Source organism: Xenopus tropicalis, chromosome 5, assembly GCF_000004195.4.
Source record: "Xenopus tropicalis strain Nigerian chromosome 5, UCB_Xtro_10.0, whole genome shotgun sequence".
Classification (NCBI taxonomy): Eukaryota; Metazoa; Chordata; class Amphibia; order Anura; family Pipidae; genus Xenopus; species Xenopus tropicalis.
In genome coordinates, this window is record NC_030681.2 from 107502970 (window position 1) to 107523176 (window position 20207).

The window sequence follows — 20207 nt, forward strand, 5'->3', positions numbered from 1 at the left end:
AAATTGTGGTTTGTATTTCTGCTGCTTAACTACTTAACATGAAATGGAGAGAAACATGGAAACAACTCACAAAACGTATTTAACATCTATTTTGGTAAATCTTTAAAGAGAAACTTCCTAGAAAATGAAAGTGTTTTTTTTCCCAGAAGTGTTAGACTCTGCAGGGTTTAATGCAGCCTTTTCAGTTTTTACATTTACATGTACAGTATTATGATGTGATATAAAAAAAAAAAGTCACGTCAAAAGCAAAACCTAAAGCACTTATTTTGGTAGGTGTTGTTTCTCTTTAGAGATCTGCTAAAACATTCATATAGACTTGCTGTGCACCAATACAAGCCTTCTGTAAAAGAATAGCTTGGCTGGCTGTTTATTTTTTTTTTTTTTTGTAATACACTAAAATCAAGGACAGACTACTAATGGTACGTCTTTCACTGAACTGTAATTTAATATTTCAATAGAAGGCTGTTACTGGAGCTGTGTGAAATGCAATGTATTGCTCCTATCTCCTCAATCATACTCTTACCAGTTGCCTGTTAGGTTTCAAAATCTGATGGCATGCACAGCGTGGAAGGGAGGAAAAGGGAAGAGAAGTAGAGCCAAAAGATAAAAGCAAGAGTAAAAAACAGCAATTTTAAGCGTAACCAGTTGGCACACAAAAACTTAATCTGGTCTATGTAAATACACTGGCAAAACAGTGTACACTGACCATACTTAAACCCAAAGCATAAGTCTAAATGATATCCTTGGGGGAAAAAAAAAAAAAAAAAGCTTGCTGTAATAAAGGAAGCAGCTCTTCTCCAACAGTTGTTATATGGTACAATTTAGGAATACTTCATAAATAAACTATACAGTACTCTTAAATGGGCATTATACTCCTTGTTCCATTTGAGTTCAATCCTTCTGCTTATTGTTTTAATGACCAAAAAAAAAAAAAGAAATCTATGGTCAGTCTCCATTCTGCAGCTAAACAAAAAGTTACATGTTCAGCACAAGCCCTATTCACCACACTCATGTTGAACAAAGGGGTATACTGTCCTTTTAACTGATTAATCTGTTTGCTGTGCTGTTAACGGTCACAAAGATGCCAGACTAGAAGCACTGGGGGTCATTTCTAAAGATTTGCCAAATTTTCAGCTGGGCAATAACCTATAGTGACCTGTCAGTGATTAGCCTTTTTCATCCAGCTGCAGGTTAAGCAATAAAAACAAATACCTGATTGGTTGCCCAGGTGCAAATTTGCCCATTCTTTATAAATCACCCCAACTGACTCCAAATACTGTTTTAAAAGTCTAGATTACATGCCAGTGAATGAGAAGTGATCTGTGTCCTGTGGCACATTTCAACTGCCGCCACAAGGAGCAGCATCAACATATTATGTATGCTATACCTCTTAAGGTACCATATGAGAAACTGTCCAGAATCTACTTAGTGGGAAATTTAAAAGGCTTGTTGAAATGCTGCATTTGATGCAGAAAAATGCAATTACTTCACAAGAATGCATTTATTGTAGCTTTTTCCACTTCAGTCTTAAGCACTAACAAGTCAACAATATTCATCATGCCTGAGCATTATGAACATCTTTTACATGGGTAAAAACTTCTCACATATACAATGCATTGAGTTGAACAAATTACTTTTTCAGATGTTTCTTACCTGGCCATTTCCAAGCAAGGATGTGTCTTCCCCCATTAAAAAGTATGACCCAAAAAAGAACACAAAGGCATGCCCAAAGCCCAAAAGGGTCCAGTAAAGAAATGGTTTAAAACCAAGAAGGGCATTTTTACTAATGTCTCTGTGGGGTGGAAAAAAAAGTGTGTTATTATACTATGAAATTCAGCTCAGGTTACATTTACATTTTCATTGTATCAAAATATAAGGACTTGAGCAAATGAAATAGGATGAACAAGTTTATTTGTAATTGCAATGCCATCATTTAATTAGGACACATCACAAACCATACACTGAATATTACATTAAAAAAAAAAAACTAATGCGAATAAATGGCGGCACTTAACTTTTATTATGTTATATTAAACTGCCTGTTTAAAAAATAATACAATATGTCACTTCAGAGTTTCATGAGCTGAATTTATTTCGAATACCTTGATAACTTTAAACGGTAGTCAAGATAAGTAGACTCGCACTGGAGAAAACATGATTTAGTGCACATTCGATTAGATCAAGCGGGCATGATACTTACCGATAGAGACCAGGTTTTGACTGTAAAACATGTGGATGCACATGTTGCTCAAAAAGACTGTACATTAGAATAGGTAAGGAGGTGAAACAAATATTGTACAACGTCAGGTATACACTGTCATACAGTGTCTGGAAATAAAAAGAACACAAGATATGTTAAAATGTAATTACAACTATATTAACTAAAAAAAGTTAAAATCCTAGATATCATACCTGCATTTATGGGGAATCTCGACCGAAGAATTTAATACAAATGTAATCTCCAAGCAACTTGAAGTTATTGTTTCTCTGACAATGCAGCAGAATCCAGAATATTAACAGATCTGGACAAGGACTGCCTTCTGCTACATTGTCTCAAAACCAGAGACATTTAAATAATGTTTACTGGAATCACATTTTTACTATACCTCCAAAGAAAACTAAACAAAAAAAATGTTTTCATGCATTCTCTTTAAAACTCATGGGGCTAATTAAGAAGTTTTTTTTTTTTTTTTTTTTTTTTACAGTCCCTCATAGCGCTTAATAGAAATAGCCTGACAAGTGCTCATGTCAAAGCTGGATAAGCCATGGTTAGCTAGAAACGCATCATTACACCTTTCCAGGATACTGTTTTCTTACAATGGTGACACAATTAACACTTGTCAGGCGAATTTGAATCAAAGTCTATAAGGAGCTGTTTCAGCAGCCTGTTTTTGGGCTATTAAAAATGCAGCAGCGCTGTGTGCTATCATCTTACACACAAAGAGGTTTGTAAAATACATTACTCATGGCCATTTTCTTGCGACTAAGCTCAATCTCGGTGAGTAATGTGTTGTGGTGATCCTTTAGGTTAGGCATGGGGAAGGCATATTCAGAACATTTGTCACCTGTGGCAGCACATATTTACTGCAGGTAACAAATCTCCTTGTATGCCAGTACCATAAAGAGGCCTTTCAAGACAACAGGAATAATAATGACAAATTTTCCAAAATGATAATGGTTTATCTTGGCTGTTTCAACAGTTTATTTAACACAAAACAGCTGTAAAATTATTGATAAAAAAAAATCAATTTTTGGCAAGATAACACAAACTGGGATTAAGACTGACCACCCTTGTAAAAGTTTTTTTTAGCTGCACAGTCAGATTTATTAACTTTGTATTGTTATGTTTTATCTTCTACTGGGACCATAAATTCAGAGTTTTACTTTCAGAGGCAATATAATTGGTAGGGTGTTCAAGGATTGGAATGTTTTTACCGGTTTACACCATTTATTCATAAAATTTTGTTCTCAGCAATTTGTTTCCTCTGGGATTTTCACCCTTAGCACAACAGTAAAACATTATTGAAAAGTACATTATATTCCACTTACTTGCTGTGAGAATAAACAATAAAACTGATACAAAAACTGTGGTGTAATAAAACACACATTCTGCAAAAAGACAGAAAAAAACATTAGTATTTTTTGGAAAATGTAAATCTGCTAACATAATCCAAATTCTGATGTTTTGCTTATACATTTAAAAAGTCCTGGTCAAAGAGGCATCAACAGAGGTCTGTGTAATTAAGGTGAGCTTAAAGGGGTTGAGGAAGAGAGAAGGAAGCTGAGCTGAGTAAAGAGGGTGCACGGGTGTTTGCTGCGGGGGGGGTGGAAAATCTAAGATGGCGGCCGTGATAGACTACACTAACTGTGAAGATAAAAGAAAATTTTGGGGAGAAATTAGTATTATTTTAAAAAATAAAGTTGTCGATTTGCTACAGGAAAGGGGGCTCTACAACATATTAGGTAGAATAGTAGAATCCTTTCCTTGCTCTTTAAACATTCACAAAAACAGTTCACATTAATAGAACAATCTTTGCCATATAGATAGTAAACAAAATGTGCAGCTGAAGAGATATTCACCTTAGATTCATCCCTCTGCTGATCCATCACATCTGCACAGACCCTCTGCTTGGGGGGGGGGGGGGGGGGGGGGGGGGCAGCAGACTCAAATACTATTGGCAAATACTATGTCAGATTTGTGATGTGCCAAGTCTGTTTGCCTATACCTTTGCAAGGGAGAAACCAACCAATGACCTCTTAATTTATGCAACTGGTTAGAGTGCACAAGCAACCAATGTATTGGTCCAATAGGAACAAAATAAGGGAAAAGCCTGGAAATGATGATGTAAATATTTAGGAAGTTCTCAGTGTGTCAAGTTCAAAGGCCACTCCAATCCCTTCAGGAAACTGATCAGAGACAGGAGAAGGACTGATTTAACATGTAGAAAAATATCTTTTACAGTGGCCTTTTTTTATGGAAAATGGATGCTAAGAGCATTGTTGGTGGTTTAATAACATTTGGCTATTGAAGGTGAACGACCCTTTAGAGGAGAAGGAAAGTAATTTGGGCATTTTACTGCCAATAGATTTGCCATGTTAGTGCCACCTAGAATGCTATATTTATTCAGCAGAAAGCATTACCATACCCAAGTAAAGAGCCCTAGAAGCTTTCTCTGTTTGCTTAAGATTGCAGCTGTCATTATAGCTTGATATTCATAGCCTCCTGCTGTAAAGCTCACATCACACATTCCTTAGGTTGGGGGGAGTAAGCTTTATGTATTCTTATGGGGGGGGGGCAGGAAAGGGGAGAGAGGAGAGCTCCGCAGACCAGAAATGAAGGATTTTTCTGGGAGAGGAAGTCGTATACCCTAACAACATGTTCCCAAAAAAGGAGACAAGAAGTCCTTTGTTTCTTTTGATAGAGGACCTTCTGATAAAGCTTACTTAGTTTTTACCTTTCCTTCTCCTTTAAGGGGATATAAGATGAAGTCATGAAGGTCAGTTATGAAAGGCACATGATTTGCTATTATGGGCCTAAGTACAAGTGAAAAAACAATGTGCATGTTTTTTAACCCTAATGTTAACCCTTAGGGTTGGTGGAAGGGCAACAAAAACCAAACTGATGTAAAATGATTTAAGGCTACATACCTGTGCCTGCACCCGAATGAATGAGATATGCTCGGGTGCAGGCACATGTAGCTGATATACGCATAAAAATGCGAGACTTTGCATTAGCTCGCGTTATTATGCATATATCGTCTACATGTGCCTGCACCCGAGCGTATCTCATTCAATCGGGTGCAGGCACAGGCAGGAGGCGTAGGGCGGAATTTTCATCAAGCGCTTTTCTGCTTGCCGAATATATTCGCCCTACGCCTCGTGTGGCATTACCCTTATACACTGATAAATTAGAAGTACATGGTTCCATTCAAACTACTACTCATAATATAAAGTTACATAATTGAGCACATACCTTATAAAAAAAGTACTGTACAAGGGTAGCTATTCTAATATAGTAGTAGTGTCCATGCACCAGAAGCAATTTGGAGAGGAATTTAAATCTTGCAATTGCATAATCACTGTTCCGTACCGCTTGCCTGCCTTCCTTGCCCATGATACCTGGGTATTACAAATATAAACAGTGTAATGTAAATGCACCAAAATTGTGTAAATTAAAGAATGCTCAGATTGCTCAACATATAAAGCGCCCAAACCCGAATGCTTACATACCTATGCCAACATGAGCTTCCTGTATCATGCTGACATCATTTGCCCCATCTCCAACAGCTAGGGTTATAGGCTTCTCTGGAGACGTTTTAAGTAGTCTCACTACCTGCATTGAAAAACACATATTGTTTAAAATTTAAGTCCAGTTTATTCATGGGGTACTAAAAGAATAAAGAATCCCTGCCCTCAACTACAGCCCCCCTCCTACCTACCCGCAGCCCATGTTACTGTCACGTTGTGTACACATAATATAAAATTGCAGAATCGGGGGGTGACAGGTGTCATCACAGATTCTTTTCTGTAAGAGATGCCATACACAGCTAGGTCTGGAATTGGCTGCAACTGAACATGCTCCTGCATGCTGTGTTGCAATATTACAGATATGCTCAGCTATGCATTTTATACCAGGTATAAATATAGAGACACTTCTGATTGTATCAGGTGGTGTGGGAGTGGGGTAGAGGTGCTCATATAAGGGGGTTTAGGGTTGTGGGGAGGGTTTCGTTCTTCTTAAAGTCTTATTATTTGAATTTATTAACATCAATTTACATCAATTAAAATGTAACATCAATTTGCAAATGTTTTTAGAATTCTAAATTTAGAATTGAGAAAAATATAAAATCGCCATACAATTTTCATTGATCTTTTTAAGGTTAAATTATAAGGCTGGAGCACTGCTATAGAGGGATGACTGGAATGTTAAAGAATAAGTAAATCTTTTTTTTTTTTCTATCAGTAAAATTGCTATAAACAGCCTCCACAATTACCTACCTTTGTCCCAGCATTCTCTCTGACCTGGTTCCTCACTCAGAAGGTGGTCGTTTTTCTTTGCTTCCTTGTCCAGAGTGAAGCCCTGCCCCCACTTCCTGTTCAGTTCTCTCTTCAATTGGACTACCTGGAGAGCATTCTGGGCTGGAGGCAGCAGGAGCCAGTCTGTGCATTAGCAGGGTTTTTTTTTTAATGAGAGACCTGAACAGGAAGTGGGGGTGGGGCTTCACTCTGCACCTTCTGACTGAGGAACCAGGTCAGAGACAATGCTGGGACAAAGGTAGGTAATTCTGGAGGCTGTTTAGAGTAATTTTACTGATAGAAAAAAAAAAGGGTTTACTTATTCTTTAAGCTATTACTGACTGGAATCAGTTCATAGAGGGAAGAAAGATAAGCTATTCAAAATTTACAACAGATATGAAACAGTCTACCTTTGCTTTCTGTAAAGGAGCCATCCGACAGCACAGAACTGCAGAACAATTTCTACAGACTTCCATGAACAGCTTTTCATGTTCCCTGAGTGCAAGAGAAAGGCTGGCTCCATCAACAACCAGCCCGTGCTGAATAACATGGTCCTCTCTCAACCTAGACAAATCCAGACAATGATTTTTAATAATCAATGTAAATCTGTAACATTATGACAAGTGCACCTCTCTTCACTCTGATCCCCTCGCTCCCTTCCCACATGTCTGCCTAACTTTAAGGCTGAAGGCACACAGAGGGCATACTGCAGGTGGTGGGAAAGTGCCCAAAACTGTCCTAACATATCCCATTCTATAGGAGGAGGCTGCAATATTCTAACAGAGAAAACCAACATATGCAATCACTATTAGTCTCAACATAATATAACTATGCAACAGAGAGAGGAATAGATAAAAAAAAAAAACCTGTCAGTGGTTGCTTCACCCAGTTCTTGCTTGCTGCAATATTGTGAAGAAACTTTTATTTATTCACTGACAGCATGAGGTCTGAAGGATGTAACAAACACAACCTCATATATGAATGCAACTGGTGTAAAGAAAATCGTTACTGTTAATTTAACGAGGGAACAAAGCTTAAAACGTTTTCTAAGCTTAGGCCAGGTTTTTTTGAGAACAAAATTTTACAGTTAATAAAACAGGGGGAATGAGGGGGAAAAAGTCTAACCTAGTGGGAAATGGTGCATAGCAGACAGGCTCTGTAGAATATAATAGTGCTCAGCAGAGCTTTTTTTTTATATAACCTATGCCATTTAGCCCTATTTAACGTGCCCCAGTGGTTACACAGCAGCTTGTTTATCTATACTACATAAGTGTTTCTGAAGCAAACACACCAGTTATACCAGTGCAGAACAGCTATATAATATATTTTATTTATTACTTTAAAACATTTAAATTTTTTGGGGTATCGGCCCTTTAATGTGAAATCTTTGTGTTTTCTGCTTACCTTCTTGCAAGCTGGCTCAGCTGCTCTGCACATTCACGATCTGTTTTTTGTTGCACAAGTTCCAGGATATTCATATTTCTGTGGAAATGTCCACAAGATAGGCTGACACTCACAGCTGTCTCATGCTTGTCTCCAGTGAGCACCCACACTTTTATTCCTGCAACTCTAAGGGCCTCTATAGTTTCATGGACCTTATCTTGAAGTCTAAAAAGAAACAGAGGTTTGTCATTAAAATCTTAATTCAGTTCATTCTGAAAGGAGCATCCCGCCCTACAAATTATATTTGCATTACATGGAATAAGAATACATTATTTTTTTTCCATTGTCCAATAGTCCACAAAACCACTTCTGCAGTGCCAGATGGATACAGAGGCAAGGATGAAATGCTTAGCGTGCGACATATGTTAATCAGGATTCGGATTCACTTTAGATTTAGCAGAACCCATCAGGGTGGATTTAATCAAACCCAAAAAGTGGGTTTGGTGCATCCCTACTAATAATGGACAAGGCAACCATTATGACATAAAAAAATAACAAAAGTTGTATAAAGGTAATACCTTTATTGGCTAACTATGTTTTTAGAAAACACCAATTACTACAACAGAGACATAGGTTCAACTTTGTGCTTCTACACTTAAAATACTAAAAGACCAGAAAGCGAATTGATGACACCAGACCTAGGATTAAGTACTAGTGGAAAACCAACAGGCGTGTTGCGGGCCGAGACGATTGGGAGTAAATACTGATGTCTCCAATGTTTAAAGCTCGACAATCTCAAATTTTTTGTATGCCAAACTGCCTTTCATCAAATGGTTAAGTCCCATCTTGCGCTTGATATGGATCCAACTCAAACTTGCAAATGGAACTTTACAGACTTACTTACCTGGCAAGGTGCTGCCCAAAGATATGACAGGATTTATGAGCCCTGGCTGCAATCCCTAGCTAGTTCCTCCACACAAATGTGTTACTATTTCTCCATACATTCCCTTTTCCTATCTTTTCTCTGTCCTTTCTCATTGCTTTACCTTCTATTGTTAAACAACTGCACAAATAAGAAGCTATTAAAAAACAAATATCCCCAGACCAGGTTTACATACTTGAATCAGAACCCTATATTTAACCTTTCTTGGCCCTGACACCTTTACAGACAAAAAAAAGCAAACAAAGCATTTTGGGAAGTCAAGAGATTTCCTTCTCCAGGAGCAAAATGAGCAGGGCACCAACACTGTTATCTGGTACAATTATAATAAATAACACAGCTTAAAATTTTTAAATGCATCAAACATGTCATGCATGCATATATTTTAAGCAAATAAATATGTTTTCAATATTAACTTCTGGCCAATATATTTACATAGTATGCTTACTTGTCTTCAACTCCAGTTGCCCCCAACATCACTAAATCCCTTTCAATGAAATTGAAAACATCAGCTAAACGTTCTTCTCTTTGCTGTAAGGCAGTCTTGGCTTCATGCAGTCGTTGATCAATTTCATTGTATTCTTCAGGGCTAAACTTTCTATAGGCAATGCACAATGTCCTTAGTCCTTTCTAACGGGGAAAAAAGCATAGTTAAAATAATAATGTGGGTTGTTGGAACTAATCATTATATTATCATGCAAATGTTTTTTGTTTTTGTTTTTTTTAACAAAAATCAAGAAACACAAAAACCCCAAATAACACGATAGTTACATATACTGTATAAAGTACCTTTAGGGTACTGGCACAGGGTAAATTTTGCCACCTGTTATAAACCTGTGCTACTGCAGATGACAAAACACCCAACAGTTTTCTTTCCTGACATAAATGTATATCACTAGTGGGAAAGCGTTGTGGCAACAAAAAGTGCCATGTGCATTATCAGTTTTTAGAATTTCTTTCTGAAGCCACACAAATTCATCTTTTTTCTTTGCAGCTTCTCTGCTAGCTTTTAGCTTTTTAAATAAAAGTTTTTAAAAATGAATCACGGATAAAGGCTACAAATTATCCTTCTATACCTCTCACTGTTTCAGTCATTTCTATAAATGTACACAATATAAACAACAGGAGTAATTAACATTTTTTTAGTGGCCCAAACAAGAACAGCCAAAGAGCCCTCTGATCATAGCCTGAATGCAATAGAAAAATCAAATACAGGCAATTATTGCCTGATAATGTGGCAGTGTTGCACATATTAAAGGTGGGATATAAAAAGGGACAATAGTACCACAAAAATTTGCTGCCTTCAGTCTTTAGTCTTTTCTTCTTAAAAATAAGTATGTTGTGAACCATGCATCTATAAGGCATGCAGAGCTTCAGGACGTTATTATAATATAACAAGAAATAACAATAATTAATCTGATTACCTGATGATCCAAATAAGCTGTGTTGGTTTCACACTCACACAGAAAGTACAACTATAGATGAAACTAAATTACACTGGGGATATAAGAAATGCTGAAGCATGCAGAATTTACTTATAAAATAACACTTTTGACTTGTTTAGAAAACTTACTGAAGCAAATTCATCCACGTGGATCCTAGTTCTGTCAATTTCTCCAAGTTTTGCATTGCAAAGGACAGAAGACTCTGCTCCTTTTGTGAAAAGTATCTTTTCTCCTAGAGATTATTAAGCAGATAAATGAAATGCCCAAAGAAAATAATTTGAAAGGAAACAGCAGAAAGAAATTTTGTTCTTACCAGATGGACTCTCTACTATGACACTCATCTGACGACGATTTGCATCAAACTCCAATACATGAAGAAGTTTGTACCTTGAGAAACACAAGTAAGATACTGAATGCACAAGCTGAAAAAAATGCATACAAAAATATGAAGTCTTATTTGACTACAAAAAAATTTGAGATACAATTTGTTCCACATTTTACAGGCAGCACAGATATCATTTGAAACACATAAATCATAGAGGCCCAAGGCTTAAACAGAAGCTGAAAATCCATAACACTGGTGTTATGACACTATTTTTTTCCTAAACAAATAAATATAGTGGGACTTAAAGCAACACATTTTAGATCTCCTTCATTTTCAATATATACTGTGCAAAACTATCTACAGTAAACATGTTTAATAAAATCATGTTAGTAAAGATCTCAAAACTACCAGACCCCCCAACAGCTGTTGGGTCTGCAACGATCTTATACATTAGGATCTTCTTCCTACCGTGTCTCATACCACATGGCACTTAATCTGTGTATTTATACTTATTTATTGTATTTATTATAACACTTGTACTACCTGTGTATAATTGTGTATATTGAAAGATTGTACAGAGCTGCGTATCCTTGTAGCGCTTTATAAATAAAGTTATAAATACATACATACATACATACCTGTTTGAAGGGCAACTGGTAGACTGAAAATATTTATATGAATACATAATCTATTGAAAACACTTATATCCTACACCATTTTAAAGGTTTTATCAAAATATTAAACTTGAATGAATCTGGTTATTCGTTACTTAACTGCAATTCCCTCAATGCCCAAGAAGGATATATCCAGAGGTTTTTTTTAAATTAATAATACATGCAGATGTGGATGAATATTTACAAATTGCTGAACTAAAGCTCTAAATGAGACAGCTTTTGGGTGTTGGTAATACACTTTCACAAGTGTATGACATGCTCTATATTAAAATTTTATTCTTGAACCAACAAATGTATGCATTGTGCCTGATTCTGAGCTTTCAGAAAAAGTCAGCTGTACACATTAGAACTGCTTTCAGATAACCTATTGTTTCTCCTACTCCCATGTAACTGGAGGAGTCCCAAGCCAGACTTGGATTTCTTACTATTGAGTGCTATTCTTATATCTACTGGGAGCTGCTATCTTGCTACCTTCCCATTGTTCTGCTGATCGGCTGCTGGGGAGGAAGGGGGGGAGATATCACTCCAAAAGTGTGACTGAAGTTTATCAGAGCACATGGCTGTAGCACCCTAGGAAATGAAGAATACGGCTAGCTCCATGTGAAATTTAAAAAAAAAAAAAAAAAAAAAAAAAATTATATAAATTAAAAAAACACCTCTACCGATATATTTTAGTGAAGAATTCTTGGGATCCCAGCTCTGCCTACATAAATTTAGGATGACTGCTCTATATATTTGATCTTAGGAAGCCCCCAGTATTTATGCACTACCTAAATAAAAACAGGTGCTTAAGAATGATGGGGGGTCAGGATAGCACAGAAGCAATGTCCTCTATTTCAATAAAGTTGGCTGCTGTGTGAATTGAACCATTTTTTAGCATCCAGACCTCCAGCTGGACAGCCCTGTTCTAGATCAGTGCTGTCCAACTTCTGTGGTGCCGAGGGCCGGAATTTTTCCATCCTACGTGGTGGAGGGATGATAATGGAAGCCAGTTTTGACCACTCCTCCTTTTTAAACCACACCCACTTGAAACCACACCCATGTTATCACATGACCATACCCATATTAATGGTGGTAGAACAACAAAAACCTGCCATGCTCTGCCTTCCCTACCCTGCCTGTGTGTGCCATACTCTACCTGCCCTATGCGGCCTTTGTGTGCCATACTCAGCTTGCCCTACCCTTCCTGTGTGTGCCATACTCTGCTTGCCCTACCCTGCCTGTGTGTGCCATATTCTGCCTGCCCTAACCTGCCTGTGTGTGCCATACTCTTCCTGCCCTACCCTGCCTGTGTGTGCCATACTCTGCCTGCCCTATGCTGGCTATGTGCTGGCACTGCTCCTACAGTCTGCACAATAACTATATATTAAAAAACTTTTTAATTGCAGTACCACCTCAGTATATGTTCTTTTTGTAGTGTGCAGGGTTTATTTGTGGGTTTCTACTGCTCCTACAGCAGGGGTGGGCAAACTACGGCCCGCGGGCCACATCCGGCCCCTTGGCCTTTTTAATCCGGGCCGCCAACGACGCCAAGTCTCATCACGCGAGACTTGGGGGCACATTTACGAACCCACGAACGGGCCGAATGCGTCTGATTGCGTTTTTTTCATAATGATCAGTATTTTGCGATTTTTTCGGAAAATTGTCGCGACTTTTTCGTTACTAATACGATTTGTGCGAAAAAACGCGAGTTTTGCATAGCCATTCCGAAAGTTTCGCAAAATCTGGCGATTTTTCGTAGCGTTAAAACTTGCGCAAAACGTCGCACCTTTTACGTTTAAACGCTACGAAAAAGGCACACCTTTTCGCGCAAGTTTTAACGCTACGAAAAACTCGCGTTTTTTTGCGCAAATCGTATTGGTAACGAAAAAGTCGTAAAGTCGCCGGAAAAATCGCAAAAAATACGAAAAAGTCGCAAAATGTTCGTTTTCAAATCGGAATTTTTCCAATTCGGTTCAGATTCGTGTCTTAGTAAATGTGCCCCTTGGTGTCATTGGCGGCCCGGAATTAAACAGACTAAAGGGGCGTAACGCTGGCCTGGCCCTGCCCGCCCTGGCCCGGGGGTAAGTAAATGTGGCCCGTGAGCCTGTCTGAGGTGTGAACAGGGGAACAATGTGGGTGATTACAGTGTGAGCCTGAGGTGTGAACATTGCAGAGGGTGAACAATTTAGGGATTAAAAGGTGTGAACAAAGCAGGGGATTACATTTTTAAACAATACAGAGGGATTACAGCCTGAATCTGAGGTGAGAACCATGCAGGGGGCCAGTTAATCACAGTACTGATACAATTTAAAGTTTACACAAAGGTAAGTCATCAAAGCAGCCAGACAGGTGGGGGGCCACACAGAGGGGGGTCGCCAGCGGGCCGCCAGTTGGACAGCACTGTTCTAGATCATTTCATACTTAATATAAAGCCCATCTAAGCAAGTCATTTTCAAGGAGAACTAAAGGCAACCACATCCCTTTTGCAGAGAAGATCTGTGCCTCCAAAGATGACCCAGTAGCTCCCCATTTTCTTTTTTACTGATTCACTGCACATACTCTGTACTGCTGTCAGTTACTGAGCTTAAGGGCCGACTCACAATATACAGTGTGTGTATATGATATAAATGTCACAATATAAGGCTGATTAGTAATAAACACAGATACTTACTATACTGAATCTCAGAAATCAGTGCAGCTAGCATCAGAATTTAATAATCAGCCCTATAGCATTAGCTTTTATGGCCAGCCAAAATCATTTTCTGCTTGTAAATTTACAACAACCCCTAAGCTCAGCTTCTCAACAGCTGCTCAAACTGAGCATGTGCACCGTCTGGGACAGTTCTAACAGAATCCAAGATGGAGAGCTCCTGTGACAACTGTAAACACCTATATCATTACTACTATAGAGATGCTAAACTTTGGCCTAGTGCAGTCTATTTAGTATATAAAATATTACATTTCCAGCCATATTCATATTTAGGGTTAACTTCTCCTTTAATTAAAGCAGATTCAGGTATCAAGAGATATCTAGAGTACAGCTCCTTTTCTATGACTGGCTGCAACTGGAAAGCCGTAACAATTATTTCAATTGATAACAAGACAAAAGCCATATTGATTTCTCAACAGGAACCATAATGGAATCTTAGACAATATCTTGACTAAGAAAACCAAAGTAAAGGTTTTTAAATCTGCACAGTTTCTATATTAAAATAATGAATGAGGGACAGAAATCTAAAAAGGCTGTTAACCACCATGAAATGTATTCAACATTCCTTTAAAAACGGTTACCTTTCAAGTTTTCCGAGACACTTGATTTCCATAATTTCTCCATGTATGCCATTAAAAGCAACACCCATTCTATAAACAAAAATAAAAAAAAAAAGGTTACTAACATTCCATTTGGTACCTTTGTAACATACAAAAATCTTTTTCTACCGTTTAAATCTATGGCACAGGGCGAGTTTGGCATTTTTTTGTGCACCTAAATAGCAAATCAAAACACCTGAGAATAGCTTTAAGGCACTGACACACATGCCACTTTACAGGAAATATCTATACAACACAAGGTAATGAAATTGGGGGGGGACAAGTTGGAAGATAAAATGTCTGTCATTTGCTCAGGAGAATTGGCTGGGTAGTTAAAGGGCTTTCATAAAAAAAAAAAAATGCATTTGCATGTTCCAACCTTCTGGATGCTTCAACCAGAGCCTTTTCATCTGGTGAGGAAGCATAATATTCAAACTGATTTGACATTCCATTTGCAAAACGGAGTCCATCTCCACAGCCATCTATTTGGTCGTAACTGATCTGGACTGTGTGACACAAAGAAACTGCCTTTAAAAAGAGTTCTTCTTCCATGCTCTGTGAAATACAAAAGAAACAATTTAAATCCATATCCAATATTGCACGTCAGAACAAAAGAAAATATGTAGTCAGTGTCCCCCCTTCTAAGCGAGATCATTTTGAAGACATGTAATTCAATCACCCTTCGGCCTCTCATAAAAAAAAAAAGGGGGGGAGGGGGAGTAGAAGAGAAACTGAAACCACTATTTTGATTTGGAAAAAAAACAAACCAACTCTGAATCAGCATGTGCATATTAGGATAAGGAAGGATTACAGACAACTGTGCATGGAAAAATGTTCAACTTCCATGTTCCACAAAAAGTTGTGTGGGGAAAAAACGAATTTGGCCATAGGTTTGTACTTTTATATGGTTATGGAAATCCTAGGTGCCTTAAGTTTGAATTAATAATCTCTTAAGGTGGCCATACATGTTAAGACCTGGCCATGTTTCCAAGTGAGCGGATCTTCTCCTGATATCCCCCACCTAACGGGTGGGCGATATCGGGCGAATCCAGGCTAATTCAGTCATTTGGCCCTGGGGCCAAACGATCGAATTAGAATGACGGTAACAGATTAGCTGCCGAATTAGTCTAAGGGACCGATATCGGCAGCTAGAATCGGCCCGTGTATGGCCATCTTTAGTTAAGTCTAAGGTACTATTATTACAGAGAAAAAGGAAATTTAAAAAAATTAGATTTCATTAAATTAATTGGGAGCTTTTTGGATATCAGGTTACCTGTATATACACAAACACACAATGGGGAACATTCATTAAAGTACGACAGGTCTGATTACTAAAAAGTCGTATTTTCTCTAAAGTTTAAAACTTTTGCGTATTTTCTACGATATTTTCTTTAATTTGCGCAACTTTTTCGTACTTTGTGACAACTTGTGTGACAAAATCATATTTGTCGCAACGAGTACGAAAGTTTTGTAATTTATTAAAGCTTCGGTATCGTGACTTTCCTTTGGCCAGGTTGGAGTTGCAGAGTGCCATTGAGTCCTATGGAAGGCTTCCAAAAACATGCACAGAAGGTTCAAAGTCAGAAAGATTTTCATGCCGTTTACGATCGTTCGGATACGAAAATTTCGTAACTTTCGGATCGTACAATGATATTTTCATATTGTAACGTTCGTAACATTTCCACACATCAAAAATTATACTAAGTATACGAATTTTCGCAAATCGTACTTTAACACAATACAAATTCATACACTGACAAATGAGCCCCAACGTGTGTTTATTTTATAAAGATGTTTACAAGTTTAAATGTATCTGAATATATGTGTTTCAACAAATGGCTGAGTTTTCAGAAGTATATATTAAGCTCCAAATATGCTGTGCAATGCATATTGTTAAAAAAAAAAAAAAAAATTTTTCAGAAGAGCATTTTTTATTAGAAGTGTTATCATTTATAACCTGCAAAAATGTCATAAATAACTGTAAAAACAAATAAAAAGACAAAGTCTTACTAAGCTTGTGGTGGGTGCATCTGGAAAATCCATAGTCACACCTTCAGGTACAAGTTTGCAATTAATCTCCTTGTATTTAATACCATTTACGGAACATTCTCGAAACTGCATCTCGTTTTCTGTAAGTGTACCAGTTTTGTCTGTGAACACATATTCTACCTGTTTGAATACAAGACAATATTATGATTACAAAAGATAACTAACATACATGGCAGTTCGGTTAAGCTGCAGTAAATTCTAACCCTAGCATTGAACAGAAAACAAAAACCTGTTATGCTTGCAGAACTAGAAGTGTGGGCACATACACTAATTCCTTTGTCTTTACTTGTCCTATCACTCCCTCCAATTTCTTCTACTTCAACAGCAAATTACCCATTACCTATTAGATATAGCCTACCCACAACAAGCTTGAAGCTAGACATTCAAGAAAAGTAAAACCATGTTAATAAACCTGTCAGCCTGGTGTTTTGGCTCTACACCTTTGCCCCGACCCAGAGTCACTGCTCATCTGCCTTTCAGGATAGCTGTTGACTGTCTATGCCTTTCAACTAAACAAAAGAATAGCTATCACAGGTATATTTCTCTCCATGCTAAGTATGGACCAGTTTATACAAAAGTAAATGAAAGAGGAACATGAAGATCAGTTAAAGTTGCTAACAAGCAATTCCATAACATATAAAATATTAACTTAAGTAATCATTAAATACTAGCATTTAACATTGAGTAAGCTAGTATACGCAACCTTGCTACCTTACTTCGGAAGGGGTAAGGTAGCCCTGTACTTTACAACAGGTATTACATGGTGGGCTCCCTTGAGCTTTGTATCCATGTTTACTTTACTACACAGGCAGGACACACACAATTAAGAAACATTCAAATAATATCCCCCATTGCAGACACAAAAGCTCATTCTTTTCACCCCTAGTGGGTGGTGCAGATTCTTTTTTGGAAGAAAGCAGATTTTAAACCCCAGAGTTCTTTACTTCACTATAGAAAAAAGCGTGAAAGGGGCTGAATTACACCGTGCACTTAAGAGGGGACAGGAACTATTTGATAATGGCCTGTCTAAATGATGCACCTCTATTAAGTGTCATGCTAAAGTCCCAGTTATGTTTTAACAGAGAAAACATTTCTAGTTAATTTGGCACACAGTAAGATTTGCATGGGCAAACACGGCATTTACCTGTCCTAATTCTTCGTTAAGGTCAGATGTATTAACTTGTGCTCTTTGGTTGCTTTCTTCGTGATAAAGATCAAGGTCCCAGCCAATAAAAAATGATCCAAGGAACTTCTGCATCTCCACAGTTACATAAAGTGAAATAGGTATGATGAAATTGTAAAGTACCAGGAATGCAAGGAAATCCGAAATAAATTTCAGAATCTATTTACAAAACAGATGATAACAATTATAGAAAAATTAAGCAGAAGATGTGATAATGCAATCCAATTTAAGTTAACAACATACTTTAAAATACACTGTTTATAAAAGTAAATACCGTATATATTCGAGTATAGGCCGATCCGAATATAAGCCGAGGTACCTAATTTTACCTAAGAAAACTGGAAAAACTTATTGACTCGAGTATAAGCCTAGGGTGGGAAATGCAGCAGCTACTGCTAAGTTTTAATAATCAAAATAAATACCAATAAAATTGCATTAATTGAGGCATCAGTGGGTATATGTTTATCAATATTTATTTCAAAGAAAAACAGTAAACTAGCTCTGTAAGCGGAGAAGACGGTCAACAAAAACAATATGAGTACTACCCCACGCTCATTGCACATTGGCAAACTGGCAGCAGACCCGCTCCTGGAGGAGATGTAAGTATTGCTAGTGGGAGCCTAGGCCAGGGCACTGGAGGGCCTGGTTGCGGGTGGCCTAATTTGCACACAAAGAGAGAGTGCTTGTCTAGAGGGACCCATGGCACCCGACTAGAGTATAAGCCGAGGGTGACTTTTTCAGCACATTTTGGGTGCGGAAAAACTAGGCTTATACTTGAGTATATACAGTATGTTATATGTGTAGTACAGAAATCACAATTTAGTAATTATATATACAAAACATATACAGACAATATTTTGCACTAGAAAACACTGCACTAGATACCTATGCAGTTGTCAATTATCCATTGCATTCTAAATAACTCGCCAGTTATTTGTAAAGTGGGCCCTCTAACTTGCTTTCATTGCTTCAAATAAGCTTTTTATGCACCATATAATTTTAATTGCTCAAGGTGTATAACATTAATGCAGCCCTAATAGCAAACAAATGCACTGTGAGCCAGTGGAAGTTGGTGGCGGCCCTCTGCACACATTATTATACGTTAAAAATAAAGATACTTTTGGATAAAGTACAAACCTTGCTACTATTTCTGTCATGTTCTGTTTTTTGGTTGTACCATGGCTCATCCCACTTTTCTTCAGCTTGCCATGCATACTTTAAGATTGTACTTAGAATAGCTTCAAAGAGGAGAATAATCAAGTACACAAGCAAGAAAGAATTCATTGACCTAAAACATAAATAGTATTAAAAAATAATTCCCATATAAGCAGACACCTAAAAAAAATATATACAATTAGCGCACTAAAATTTTTTCAAAGTAAACAAAATACACAGAAGTATGGAATATGTTGGCACTTTAAAATAAAACCTGTTAATTATAACAATAAGTGAATGTAAAGTAGCTTGTACTAACAGTGATGTGAAGAAGTATTTGACCACTTCCTTATTGCACGTCTGTCATACTAAAAAATATAAAGGGAACCTGATTAAACATGTAACAGGATGTTTAAATAATTCTTACATTTCAGGAACAAAAATTTTTACACCCATATTACCCATGTGAAAAATTGCTGAAACTCAAGTAAGGTACAGCCTTACACATTTTGTACTGTATTTCTATTGCATGTAGTCATTCAGGGTTTTGTTTTTATTGCATGCGAGACAAATTTGATATTACTTTAGTATAGCAGCCTTCAATCTTACGTAAAAGTTGTGAACACCAACTTTTAGTGGAGGCTGGAAAGGCAAGCACTAATTTTGCTTTTGCACCAAAACTACTTTAGAAATAATGGCTCTCAGTGTGGTTTGATGGAGTGCCAGAGCCTTAACATTTCTTTGTAACCCCTTCCATATTGGTATATTTCAATAACTTTTTGCCTATATCATCAAACAAAATTCTATATATAGTCAAGTTGAGCTTTAACAGGACTGCAATCAGATTAATAATTATCAATAACATCCAGACAAGTGGTAATTAAGGGGACAGTTATTTTTACATGTGGGTTATATTGGTGTAGGATAACTTTGTTCTTTAAATACAGTAATATTTTAAAATCCAATATGAGTGGTTCCCTTTTGTCTAATATAACAATTGTCTAATTTTGTTTACATAACAGAAACCATTCAGTGGGACAGTTGTGCAATAATAGGGGTAATCAGGAAGATGGGGAATTAATTTTATATCACTGTATGTTCAATATAAACACATACCAGGGTTTATGTTAACAATGAGTTCAGCATATGAAATCAAGGAAGTTAAGTTCTCTTTGTGCACTTAATGCAATGCATTCTATACTTTCACACTCTCCCTTTATTTATTGTAACCCATTTATTATTAGCT

The 20207-nt window shown here is 37.3% G+C and overlaps 1 protein-coding gene across 6 annotated transcripts in view; it reads right to left on the reverse strand.

The window, feature by feature from the left end:
- The window catches only part of atp11b (ATPase, class VI, type 11B), a 64630-nt gene that overhangs the window by 20871 nt on the left and 23552 nt on the right, over nt 1–20207 (reverse strand). For 4 of the 6 annotated variants that reach the window (XM_031902134.1, XM_031902133.1, XM_031902132.1 and 1 more), the window contains exons 11-26: nt 18944–19094; nt 17768–17965; nt 16585–16743; nt 14954–15129; nt 14557–14625; nt 10598–10671; nt 10413–10516; nt 9288–9469; nt 7921–8124; nt 6927–7080; nt 5731–5833; nt 5474–5619; nt 3550–3609; nt 2201–2328; nt 1654–1792; nt 524–547 (exon numbers count right to left, since the gene is read on the reverse strand). In XM_031902134.1, the coding sequence (XP_031757994.1) occupies nt 524–547; nt 1654–1792; nt 2201–2328; nt 3550–3609; nt 5474–5619; nt 5731–5833; nt 6927–7080; nt 7921–8124; nt 9288–9469; nt 10413–10516; nt 10598–10671; nt 14557–14625; nt 14954–15129; nt 16585–16743; nt 17768–17965; nt 18944–19094 (2071 nt within the window). The remainder of the gene's footprint in view (nt 1–523; nt 548–1653; nt 1793–2200; nt 2329–3549; nt 3610–5473; nt 5620–5730; nt 5834–6926; nt 7081–7920; nt 8125–9287; nt 9470–10412; nt 10517–10597; nt 10672–14556; nt 14626–14953; nt 15130–16584; nt 16744–17767; nt 17966–18943; nt 19095–20207) is intronic. The other 2 variants (XM_004914415.4, XM_004914414.4) reach the window with 1 other exon arrangement.